This window comes from Pipistrellus kuhlii, unplaced genomic scaffold, assembly GCF_014108245.1.
Source record: "Pipistrellus kuhlii isolate mPipKuh1 unplaced genomic scaffold, mPipKuh1.p scaffold_m20_p_4, whole genome shotgun sequence".
NCBI lineage: Eukaryota > Metazoa > Chordata > Mammalia > Chiroptera > Vespertilionidae > Pipistrellus > Pipistrellus kuhlii.
The window spans coordinates 45,135,426-45,149,196 of record NW_023425540.1 but is presented as its reverse complement, the minus strand read 5'-3'; the positions used below and the strand labels follow the sequence as shown (position 1 = coordinate 45,149,196).

The 13,771-nt window shown below is 41.4% G+C and overlaps 1 protein-coding gene across 1 annotated transcript in view; it reads right to left on the bottom strand.

Moving 5' to 3' along the window:
- ADGRV1 (adhesion G protein-coupled receptor V1) overlaps positions 1-13,771 on the bottom strand; it is a 423,988-nt gene that overhangs the window by 70,927 nt on the left and 339,290 nt on the right. Inside the window, exon 87 of the mRNA XM_045571582.1 lies at positions 6,541-6,698. Coding sequence (XP_045427538.1) covers positions 6,541-6,698 — 158 coding nt within the window. The remainder of the gene's footprint in view (positions 1-6,540; positions 6,699-13,771) is intronic.

Below are 13,771 nucleotides of genomic sequence, written 5' to 3'. Positions count from 1 at the left end.
AGAAAGTCATTTTGTGTTTTTCCATTTTTATTTATAAATGATGTACTTTCCTTCAAGCAATAAAATCTAAAATAACGATGACATACTTATAATTTTGACGTGAGAATAAGAATGCTAGAACCAGAGTGTTTCATCTATTTATATCTACATAATAAAACAACCACAAAACTTAGTGGCTTAAAATACTATATTGTTTCTCTCAGTCCTACAAGTTGAGCCAGGCCGTTTTTCTGCTCTGTGCAGCATCTACTTGTGCTGGAATCTATAAGAATTCTTAGAGATGAGGTGCCTGAAACAACTAAGGACTGGCCAAGCATGTCACCTACATGGCCACTCCAGCGACTAGCTTGGAGTTTCAGACATCATCTTGGTTCTTATATGGTAGCTAGCTTCCAAGAGAAAAGAAGCTGAAACTGCTAGTTCTCCTAAAGGCCAGATCCATCATGGACAGCATCTCATCCATGGTATTCTCTTTGTCTAAGCAAGTCCAAAACCAGTCCAGATTTAAAGAGGCGAAACAGACCCCACCGCTTTGTATGAGAAGTAGCATGTTCACCACAGGAGGGAGGTGGCTGATGACCATCGTCTTTAGAGAATCAACAGAGGGCCTATTGCACCTCCCAGGAGTTCTTTCCTTTTCCTTTAGCCTTTGGGGTTCATTGAGTTTCTTTGAACGCTATTTAAAATATTTTAAATGTCAATGGAATCAAAGTCACTCAACTTTAGGAAATCAGGGATAATGCTTTGAAATACTCATTATAACAAGTGTTCAATGATTACATAACAATGGAATCTTGATTTATATTACTACTAGAGGCCCGGTGCACAAAATTCATGCATGAGTAGGGTCTCTAGGCCTGGCTGGCAATCAGGGCCTACTTGTGGGGCAACCAGCAGGATGATTAGAGGGCCCCTGCTTGCACATGCCTTGGTCAGGGCCTGCAGGCTGGGGGCAGCTCCTATGTTGAGTGTCAGCCTCCAAGTGTTCAGTGTGCATCATAGTGACTGGTACTTCCGCTCTTTGGTCAATTTGCTTTATATGGGCTTTATATAGATATATTTTTGTTCACTATAAATATGAAGTGATGGATCTTCAAGAGAAATGAAAGCTTTCATTCTTAGATATGTTCCCAAGTGGAAAAACAGCCTTTATAGTACCAGTAAATTTTATATAACTCACATTCACATTTTCTATGGCTATCTGGATCAGGCCACCTTTATAATTTTATCTATTGTATTGAAATATATGGAATTTTTATAAGAGAAAGATTTGTAATCACCCACTTCCTCTTTTTATTCAAATCAATTTTTCCTTCTCTGACCTTATGTGAATCATTCCTCACAAAAGAACTGACTGATGAATCAGAAAGAAGCCAATAAATTCTAATGATCCCAAAAGAAGAGACAAGCTTATCACTGCCGGAGATCAAAACCAAACCCTAAAATTACAGGCTTTGTTTAAAATGCTATTTGAGACACTGAGATTTAGTTCAGGGAACATACCTTTATCCTGACTCATTTTCACTGCACACTCAGCCCACTGATGAGAGGAGGAGGCCAGCGAATCTCATGAGCAACCACTGACCTTGGAAAACTTGGTGGAGAGCAGTCAGGCAGAAAAGAGGGCCATGCTGCCATCATTGTGCCAGGCCTAGCTCAGAAGAGAAAGGGACTGACAGTGGCCATCTTTGGGAGACTGAAGCACAGAACACATTTTGTTTATTAGCAGCTCTTTCTCTGTGCCTCCCTTTCCTTTGGATGTCATTGAGTTTATTTGAATTCTGAAATTAAGGAACAAAATGTAACAGGAACAAAATGTAACTCAAAATACAGAGTTGTAAGCCCTGACCAGACAGCTCAGTTGGTTAGAGCATCATATGTCAAGGTTGTGGGTCTGATCCAAGGTCAGGGCACATACAAGAATCAACCAGTGAATGCATAAATGAGTGGAACAACAAATCGATGTCTCTCCTCTCTCTCTATCTCTCCCTCATCAAAAAATAAAATTTAAAAAATAATACAGAGTTATAAAGGGACTGATACTCAGCAGCCATGACAAACACACAAGTGTGGATTTGAAACTGCTCCTATTGTTAGGCACATGTAACTTGCACAATGGTGATTAGTTTGGAGAACAGTTCTATCTATATATGAAAGACTCCAGGCCTAACAGAGTGGATTCAAGCTCTTCAGTTATTCAAATAGGTGATGCTGGTGATAACTCTATGCATCTGTTTACCAAACCTAAAACTCTAAGGTAATCACAATCATTATAGTTACTAAAAACAAAAACACAGCTATAAGGAAACTACAAATTGAACTTTCTCATAATGATCACACTCATTGTTAAAAGTGATTTATAAATGAACAAACCCTTCACAGTATTTGACGAACAATACTCAAAATTTAGCGTCATTTGTCAAACTGGGAAATTGTGCTTTTGTAAGAAAAGGGAATTGATTTTCTTCTTTTGATTTACTACTTGAAAACCTATTTTTTTCATAATATTATCTAGTATATTTAAAAATGGTCATCCAATTCAAAACTTCAGGGCAAAGTATAATTAGACTATAAACCATCTAAGCTGCCTTAGGAAAAAAGGTTGCTTTTGCAGCTAATCTTGAGTAGAAATCATTTGTTTCTTTGCTTGTTCTGTTTGTCTCTCTCTCTCTCTGGTTACCTTGTTCTGTCCATGGTTTTGTACAATAGTTGCCTTCACTCGGCCCTGCTGTCCATGGAGGACTAGTTTGATGTGTTGAGCCTCCTGACCCCATGGTGACATATGGATATGACAGACACAGTCTGTGAACCCAAGAGAGCTTGGCCCAGGTATTTCATAAGATGATTTTGTTTTGTTTTCTCCTGGGACTCCTCAATTTCTACAATCCAAAGCCCAAGCTACTGTGCAGCTCTTTTTTCAGGCTTCTTTTATGAGGGTGCTATTGCTCCAGTTCCACCTGCCTTGGGTGAGACCTTTTCATTTCCAATTTGCCACCACAGCAGTTCAGATACTCCCTCATCCACCTATTTGTGGATCAGGAAAACAATAGGCCCACAGCGTCAGGCCAGCTTACCACTTTGTCTTCCTGCTCTGTTTCTGATCCACAGAAATGTTCATTATTTTTAAAAATTTTCTCTTATTATAGCTTGTCTTGATCTTGATCTACATAGAGTAGAGGACAAAAACATGAATTTACAGTGCCATCTTCACTAGAAACTTTTCAGGTCAATGCAATGGAATTTAAGCGGAAAGATTTAAAGATCAAAGGCTCCTTAGTAGACTATATAGTAATTTTTAAAAATCTATTGAAATATTTCAGAGAGAGAGATATCATTGATGAGAGAGAATCATTGATCCACTGCTTCCTGCACATCCCCCACTGAAGATCGAGCCCACAACCCACGCATGTGCGTGTGCCCTGAGGGAGAATTGAACTGTGACCTTCTGCTTCTGGTTTATAGGTCGATGCTCAACCATTGAGCCACACCAGCCACGTTAGATAGTAATTTTTTTCTAGAGATTTTTAATTCAAGGTAAGTGAAGCATATTCAAGTGGAAGGGGGTTATAATAGGTAGCTAATAAAACATAAAAGATCAGTCAGATGTCAAAGCTGAACATGTAAGTTTTGGAAATTATAGAAGTTAACAAAAATAGTCTTAAAATATAATCTTCAAAGTGTGATATCTACAAACAGATCAATGAGAAATATCCTTGAATTTCTACTTTTGATGATATAACACATTTCTCTCCTTCTTATGCCATATTTATTATAGCTTACATATTCATTCCTATAAGATTTTATAATACATTCATGATTATTTATTTATTCAACAAATATTAATTTTGTTCCTGCTATCCACTCTACAAGACCCTGGTGATTCAGAGGTGAATAATAAATAGTCCTTGCCCTCAAGAAATTTCTAATTTATTGAGGAAGTCAGCCACACACCCCAAAACAGGTCGCCATTCCATGATAACCACTGTAATGGCTGTAGGGACAAAGTGCTTTCTTTAAAGGTATAGATGAGAGAATAAGTAATTCTTATTGGTGTGGTTCTATAAGGAGGCAATTCCAAAGGCTTCACAGAAGAGGTGGCATATTGGGAGCTTCCAGAAGTTTTATAAAAGAGTTAATAGTAACTGGTGGGAACTGGGATCTAGGGAAATTAATTTATGATTATCCAGCACACAGTTTTGACTTAGATTATGGGATTATGTTGGACAGTTTGGGGAGCTAATGAAGATTACAGGAGAGTGATAAGCCCTTTCCACCTCTCTCTCCTCCACATTTCCTCACATCACTTCTGAAACACATGGGTCTCATCAATTAGTGATGAGGTGTTCAAAGTGGAGGGTTCCTTTCATGAACAAAGATGACAGCATCAGGCAACTTTAGGAAGGAGTAAATAAATTGGCATAGTCAGAGTGCAGGATAAATAGTAACTAACTTGGGGATGGACAGATGACCAATGGTGGACTAAAAAGACTGGACTTTTCTTTGGACAATGATGCTGGTGAGACAATCCACTTTACATTTTGAAATATAGGCATCTGAGAAAATGAAATGAGGAAATAAAAGACTTGAACTAGTGACCAATTAGAAAAATACTGACAGTGTCCAAGTATGAGGTAATAACTATTAGATTAAATTGTCACGGAAATAGGGGAATTAGAAAATCTTAAGTATTTTTTTTTATATTTGAAAAGCTACAATAGAGCAATGCTTCTATTACTATTTAATTGCAGGAGTGGTTTCCCTAGTTGAGATACAAGTATACTGGAACTTTCAGAATTATGTTTAGTGCTTAAGGGCTATGTTTTTCAGATCAAGTACTGTTTTTGTTTGTTTGTTGTTACTATATCCATGTTGGATCATATCCAAAAGGCATAGGAGTGATTTAGGCATGAAAAGGATTAACTCATTATTTGAAGCCTTTATGTTATTATTATTGAAAACATGCAAACACTGACACTTCCATTTTACTAGTATATAGGAAACAAAACAAATCTTGTCAATAGGGGAAAGAAACTAACAACTCTTGCCTTAAGAATGTGCATTGTAATAAAATGAATCCCAAGTTTAATAATAGCATAGCTTCTGGAAAGATTCTGTTCCATGAAAAAGTAGGATTTCTACATTAAGTAGTTTTCTTAATTGAAGAATTTAAGATTAATCATAATCTCGAATAATACTGCTGCCTACATAATGATTCCATGCTAAATGAGAGAGAATATAGAAGAGTTGGCTAGATAGTTATCTTACAAATGAACCCACAAAATAAGATAGAGTCCCTTCTCTTTATACCAAGAGGAAAATCTTTTTTGCATCTTCTCTGATCCAGTTCAGGTGCCAGAAAGTTTTTCTTATATTACAGTACCTCCTTTTATTACCCTATAAGTGGCAATATCTATTGAACCCCCAATAATATATTGGACACTGTTCTAGGGACTTCATCTATACCTCTTGCTTAAACTTTGAGAAGCACTTAAAATGTGAAGAATTCCTCTCATGCATTTGGATCTAGATTTGTCAAAGATTAAAAAAGAGAGACTGCAGCTGAAACCGGTTTGGCTCAGTGGATAGAGCGTCGGCCTAGGGACTGAAAAGTCCTGGATTTGATTCTGGTCAAGGGCATATACCTTGGTTGAGGGTGCATCCCTCGTGGGGTGTGCAAGAGGCAGCTGATGGATGATTCTCTCTCATCAATGTTTCTGGCTCTCTATCCCTCTCCTTTCCTCTCTGTGAAAAATCAATAAAATATATATATTAAAAAAAAAAAAGAGAAAAGAAAAGAGAGACTCCTCTTCTTCACTGGCCAAGCGGGATCCTCCACTCCCAGCACAAGATTATCCCTAATCTTCTAATCACTCAAAACATTTTAGACAGAATTTTCTGTATGTAGGTGTATGGTTATTGTTCCCAGTTAAGGAAATTCCTGAGACTCTAATCTAGCAACAACAAAAAGAATCAGATCATAGAAACCTGTGTTAAGTATGATTCAAAGGGAAAAAATGAACTGCAGTGAAAGCCAATTTGAGCTGGAAAGACTTGCACTGTTAAATCACTAGACATGTGTAGCCACTTATGAAGCTGTCCGATCACATATGTTTTTAAACATCTGTCAGCACAAGCAGAGCTCCACATGCAAAACACAGCACTCCTGAGCACAATGGAAGTTTGTGACGGATTCTCAGATTCTCAGGAAGAAATGGATACATTTCGCAGGTTGAACATAGGTTATTACTGGTGAAGGAAGCTTTGGCAAGCAACTCCCACAGGCTGTGTGACTCATTTCCTTGGACATTAATATCTTAAAAAGACAAAACTGAAACCAGCAATAAAACCTACAGAGACCTAAAGAGAGAGAGAGAGAGATGACAGGGAGTACTAAGAAGCAGGAGGTACTGGAGACTACAGCTGAAAGCCGAGTCTAACTTCTCTCTTTTTCTTGATAAAAAACAAACAACAATGCAGTGCCAGTTCCCCCGCCATTAAAAAGTTCTCATCTCCAAAGTACAAATACAACTCCTTCCAAACCTGCGGCATTGGTCCTTCCCCTGAAGACATCGTCATATGCTTTCCACTGCGGCTTCACCTGGTAGGCGTGGATGAACACCACAAACACCACCACGAGGCACATTAAAGGGACCAGGGCTGCGGTGAACAGAGCGGCATAGATATTGGGAATAAAACACCTGAAAGAGAAGAGACCACTCAGACAAATTCAATACGAACATTTCTGAAATCCAGAATGTATGCCATCATTGCTTTATACTAACTCTTTATATCTAAGTGTTGGCAAACGCTCATTTTTGGTCTGACAAATTGGAGCTTTCTTTGAGTAGAGGCTATATGATTAAATCTCATCCACTGCTTCACAAAGTAGGATCCATGAAGCAAGCACATCCTGAGAGGCTCAGAAAACTTAAAAAAGAAAAAAAGAAAAAAAAGGTTCTGGCCAAATAATTTGAAAAATGTGCACTTGCTTTGCAGCTACTATTTTCTTGCCCTACTGAGCCCAGTCACACTGGGGACTGCATGAGAGAAGGTATAGCAAAACACTGGGGACTGCATGAGAGAAGGTATAGCAAATGGCAAATGTGAGGCTTGCTAGGGCTCAATCTGTCATTCCTAAGCTCTACATTTCCTGTACAGCCAATGAATTCTCTTGAAAATGACAACAACTTTCCATTTAGAAGCTATACTGCTCAACTGCATCTATTATTACTAAAGTTTATCTAGAACTTTGAGGTCCAAAGTAAACTTACATTATTAATTCTAATAACGTTGAAAGTCTACAATGATTTTAGAGTCCTACCTAATAAAAGAGTAATATGCAAGTTAATCAGCACTCTACTACACACAAGTCACGCCCACCAGCAACACCCACCAGCCAATCAGGAGCGAGTATGCAAATTAACCCCAACTAAGATGGCTGCAGCCCTGGAACAAGCAGGAGGGAGGGTTAGGTTTCCCCGGTGATGGAGGTAGCCAAACTTTCCACACAAAACTTTCCACACACCTTGGCTGGCCCAGGCCTCCACTTAAGGCAACAAAGTTTCAATTGTAGAAGATAAATAAATTCCAACAGAAATGGCTGCTGCCACAGAGCAAGCAGGAGGCTTGGCTCCACTCCAGGCTACAAAGTTTCAATTATAGAAGATAAATAAATCCCAAACACCAGGGCCTCCACTTGGGGCACGGGGGTCATGGTCAGCCTGCAAACCTGCCCCACTCCCCAAGGGAACCCCCACCTTGATCCAGAACACCTTTCAGGAAAAATCAACTGGCCCCACCTATGTACCAGGCCTCTATCATATCTAATAAAAGAGTAATATGTAGATCGACCATTACTCCAACACACAAGATGGCTGCCCCCATGTGGTCAAAGATCCTGCCCCTATGTGGACACAAGATGGCCATCAGGGGAGGGCAGTTGAGAGGGACCAGGCCTGCAACAGAGGGCAGTTTTGAGTGATCAGGCCAGCAGGGGAGGGCAGTTAGGGGTGACTAGGCCAGCAGAGAAAGGAAGTTGGGGGTGACCAGCCTGCAGGGAAGGGACTTTGGGGGGAAGTGGGGGAAGGGGAACCCAGGCCTGCAGGGTAGAGCAGTTGTAGGGGGGACCAGACCTGCAGGGGAGGGCAATTAGGGACAAACAAGCTGTCAGGGGAGCATTTAGGCATCAATTAGGCTGGTAGGGGAGTGGTTAGGGGGTGATCAGGCTGGCAGGCAGAAGTGGTTAGGGGCAATCAGAAGGCAGGCAGGTGTGCAGTTGTGAGCCAGCAGTCCTGGATTGTGAGAGGGATGTCTGACTGCCCATTTAGTTGGACATTTCTTGAGGGATCTCAGATTGGAGGGTGCAGGCTGGGCTGAAGGACACCCCCACCCATGCACAAATTTCATGCACTGGGCCTCTAGTTCTTTACATAAAATCTTTCACACACAAAAAAAATATATAAAAATGTGCCTGGCTCAGTTAGTTTGGCATCGTCCCATGCACCCAAAGGTTACCAATTTGATTCCTGGTCATGGCATGTGCCTTGATTCTTGGTACGGGATGTGTGGGAGGCAGCTGATTGCTGTTTCTCTCTCACATAGATGTTTCTCTCTCTCCCCCTCTCCTTTTATCTCTCTCTCTCTGAAAATAAGAACTAAATAAGTTCTCAATATTTAAAACTATACTCTTCAGTTTTCTTAAAAAGGACATAACTCCTGTAGCTTATAACACTATCATACTTTTCATGACAAGAAATCTTAATAGTAGGTAGTTTTCTTTTCAAATATTTTCCCCAACTTCTCCATTTTAAATACGTAATACCTATAGTCTAGATCACATGTGTCAAACACAAGGCCCTCGGGCCAAATCCGTCCCGCCAGGCCTTGCAATGTGGCCCGCACCGCGCTGTCATCACTGCACTCCGCTGCGTTTCCATCACAATGACAGTTTATGACTGTTCAGTAAACCATTCGGCCCGCGATTTAGGCTGGATTTTAGATTTTGGCCCCTTCTCTGATTGAGTTCGACACCCCTAGACTCTAGATTATAACTAGTAAAAAAAAAAAAAAAAAAAATAATGAATTCTGAAAAAATCAAGGAAAAAAATATAACATGTTTAGAAGAAAACCTCAAAATTCAAACTATAGTAATCAGGGAAACATCCATTCTTTCAATTTGGGGAAAAAGTGCCTCAATTTTATATTTAAAAAGAGACACATTATCAAAACCTTCCTTAGGTATTATTCCTAATTAACATGATCTGCTAAATGTATTCCTCTTGTAATCAAGACACATTTCAAGAGCTATTTCAACATATATTCTGCATTCGCAAAGAGATGTCAGAATGATGGATTTCCTGGCTTCCGGAATTTAATTTGGGCAGTATGGAGGCTACTCCTTCCCTGTACGCTCATCTGTGCGCCACAGGCTCGCATCTTCCAGCTAACAGGCGCATGACGAGATAAAGCAGGCAACCATTAATGGCCTTGACCCTGAATATATTTCTGTACTGAAAATAGTGATCATGATGGCTAGGCATTTCTATGAATACTGGCTTTGAATGATTTTTCTCTTGTTTTCGTCAGAATTATGGAGTCACAGCCATACACTGGCCTAATGGTGCTTAGACAAAAGCAGACACAGATGAAGAAACTCACACAGACTTCACTGCTCTCTTTTTACCTCGAACAATGTCACCACAATTTAGTTCCGGGGAGTAAAATGAGGATAGTCACTGAATCTATTGTGAGGCGCTCTAGGATTAATAAACATCTTATACAGGGTGCCAGTGTTTAGATTTGACTCTGACACATACAACTTTCCATGTGTGGTTCCCACTTCTCCACTTGAAGTGCCTTCCCAAAAACTTCGTTTCAGATTCCAAGGACAACCTTTGAAAGCAGAACCCCAACGAGTGGCGTACCAGCCTGGTTAAAAGGTTAAAAGGGCACAGTGGACCTCCAGGATGCCAGCACTAACCAGGCATGTCTGGTTAAAAGCAGGGCTCTCGGGAAGAGAAGGAAATCCCCTAAGTGTCATCGCTCTTAAAAGTCTCCTTTGCAACTCTCCCTGCTTGTACGATGACTTGGCCACCTGGCCCAGTCTTTCAGAGAAAAGGGGGGAAATGATCCAATCCTGAAGTGGTCCCTTCCCTCCAGTTTCTTCAGAGCCCCACAGTCCTGCCCTGTCACAAGTACCAGGCTGCTGAGAGTGCCCGGTGTGTCCTCTGCGTGGTCAGCATGGGCGGGTGATTAACGAGGAGGGCTATGGCCTCCAGCATGCCTGTTCCTGTTGGCAGCCCCTCCTCGCTTTCCTGCCCACCTTGGGCCCTGCAGTACAGCTGGCTCCTCCTCTCCCCTCCTCCTGTCCAGCTGTGACTCCACTCCAGTGTCCCTGCAACCAAAACTACCTGCCTTGGTCCTACCTCTCCTGGGGGGGGGGGGGGGGATGTCAGACAACTAAAAGGAGGAGGAGGGGGGTGGGAAAGCCTCATTCATCAGAATTTCCTTCGGTCTAACAGAGTAAGATGTACAGTGCATCTAGGTGGTTTGAGGATTAGATCATAGGAAAGCGACGTGGGAGTTAGGAAACTATGAATATCATGTTGGGCATAGTCTGTGAACTACGGCTAGGAACAGATTCTTGGAAAAACTGAATGTCATGTAAGAAACAAACAGACCCAACGCTCTGCACACGGGAGGGCGGTGGAGGCAGTCGGTCATGGTGCTGGCAGCCATGGCTTCCGGGACGGATCTGGCAGCTACCAGAAAACGAGACAAAGGCCGCGTGGATGTACTTTCTTAAACAGGGTGAGGGACGTGTGCTCCCGGTAGTTCCCAGCACTCTGGGGACCCTTCTGTCCTCTCTGGGTGCTGAATGTTCTTTGGGGCTCTTGTAAATCACATGACTAACTTTTGCTGTTCCCTCTTAAACTTTCATGGGCAAATTTTCCTTCTTATTATAACCCACGGGCAGTCCTAATTTATTTCAAAATCTTGTCAGGACGTCAACCTTTTCTCTATTTTTAGCCAGATGAAACAAGCAGATATTGTTTCATTACCTTTGGTTTTTCCTCCTCCCGGAGTAGCCTGGAGCATTTACAATGCCTGATGTCACTTTCTAGTTTGGTAAGGTTATTACTTTCCCTAGGCAGCACTTTATCCTTATTGAAGAGTTTTCACTTGCATTATCTAACATGAGTAAAAAAAAAAAAAAAAAAATTATGTCGGTGGCCTGGGGTGTTTCAGGATCTTGGTTCCTGTCTGGAATAAGCATAAGGAGAAGCTCAGAAGCAACGGAGTCCAGGAGAGACATAAACACCACTCGTAACTGCTGACAGCATTGGGAGGAACACCGAGAACCCCCTGTACAAGTGCCTGTGATTGGAGTCCATCTAAATTCCATTTTAAAGAACAAGTTGCCCCTGGCACTCGGCAGGATTTAAAGTAATCCGGGCAGCTGGCATCTGAGTTACATCTGGATTACATAGACATGAAAAAGGACCGAGGTAATGGGAGAATAATAAAGGTTTGTTCCCAAGGTTCTTCTTTATAACTCAGCACATCTGTCTCCTCCATTAGATAATGACAAGAGTTGTGATTCACAGGCTCATATGCCAACCCTCCCCCCTCAGGCAGGCCTCCTTCAGACTTCGTTAATGATGGCCTCTACGTCAAAAGCTGCATTTGTTGCCTCAACCACCTCTGTCTTCTCCACATGGAAAATAAATAAAGGTATGGAGACATGAGAAGAAGAGGAAATTACAGTTTGGGTTTAAGCAGCTTCAAGGTAGGAAAATAGATTCTTTCTGTCCTCCTGTTGTCTTGCAGATAGCAGTTTTCATACCAAGGGAAATAGGCTGATTTCTAAAATGTATTTTCTTTTCAGCTTAGACTTTAAACAGAAACAAAGTTAAAATTAAGTTGCAGATAAGCCCTACAAAGTGAAACTGAACATTAGGATAACGGATGGACTTGGAGAGGAAGGGAAGGAACGAGGTCTTTTCCTAAACTGAATTAGATGGATAAAGTAGACTATCGTAATTATTACTACTACTATACTTACTACCATCACCACCACAAATAGCACTAGTGGGGATCATTTACTATGTGTCAGGCATGAACTTCAATCCTCACATTCTTTATTATGCATAAACATCACCACAGTGTCATTAGCCTTAATGCACACATGGGAAAATGACACGTAAATTACTTAAGGTCAAATTGCTAGTAGCATAAAACTGGCTCATTTGCCTCCACTGCTACCTCTACAATGAGACATTGGAATATCGATCATGGCCCAGGGACAGTGCTGGACACGGAAGGGCATGTGAAGTTGCCTAAAATCACTTCCACAATTCTAGTAAAGACATATCAGAGTTAGTGGCAAGCATGCCAGCGTTCTCCTGGAGGACAGGGACTCTAATTTGTTTTTATTTATTTTTTTCCCTAGTGCTTTGCATAATAAGACCCTTAAGAAATGTGTACTAGTATTGATTCAACTGATTTTTAGCAGTGTTTGAAAACCACTTCCTTAAAGAAAAAGTAGGCACAGAAAATTCTGTTATTTCAGATGTACTCAATGCAGTAAAAATCCAAGCAACATTGGAACATCTATCATGTCCCAGAGACAGTGCTGGACGTGGAAGGACATATGAAATCGCCTAAGTCATGTTCCTTCACATCAAGCAGATTAGATTTATCAGAATCTAGTCTCTTCCTCAAAGTGGTGCTCTTCCATCAGCATCATTGGCGCTACCTGGGAGCTGGTTAAAAATGCAGATTCTACACCCCCTGACAGAGCTTCTAAAACCACATTTTAACGAGATGCCATGTCATTTCATGGGCACATAGAAACTTTGAGAATCATTCTTCTAGCACACTCATGGGACATACACTGAGAGGCCAGATTTTATGGTCTCTGAAAGCATAATAATCTGGCCACTCAGTGTATATCCTATATAATAAAAGGCTAATATGCAAATTGTCCCCTCCACCAGGAGTTCGACCAGCAGGCAGGCCGGCCAACTACCTATGTCCCCTCCCCTTGGCCAGCTGGCGGGACCCCACCCATGCACAAATTCATGCACTGGGCCTCTAATATATATATATATACAGAGCAGCCAGATTATTATGCATTCAGAGATCATAATAATCCAGCCACTCAGTGTACTGTAGATTAATGTAATTAACTAATCTTTACATCTGGCAGCAAAGCCATGGGGCTGTGTACCCCCAAGGAGAAACAGATCCAGATATTTTCATAGCACATGGTGGTCAACAGCAGCCTGAAGAACCAGAGAGAAAGAAAAGCAGGAGGAAGCAAAAGGGATGGAGAAGCAGAGATCTGCCATATGTACTATTAGAAGCCTGGGATTGGCAACCTGAGCACTCTGACTGCAGAAAAGGAGAGAGCTGGCAAATAAAGTGGGAGAGGAGGCAATCGATCTGCAGTCTGGTGGAATGAAATGAGAAGGGGCGTGCTGGGCTGTGGTGGGTGTGGGTGGGAGGTAAATATTCAGTCCTGCTGCAGCGAAACAACCCTGAAGGGAGGTTTCTTTAATTGAGTGCAATAAACATGTTCTTCCATTGCCCGTGCTGCTCAAAGTTTCTGAAAAACGTGACTCCATGAACCATTTCATCCCCACACCCCAGCCACAGATCACCCTAGCCACTGGGTAACAGGGGATAGGTGGGAGAAGCGATGCTCACAAGTTAGAGATTCTGTGGTCTTTGGGAGATGAAGAATGTGGCTTTGGTTTTCAGTATTCTA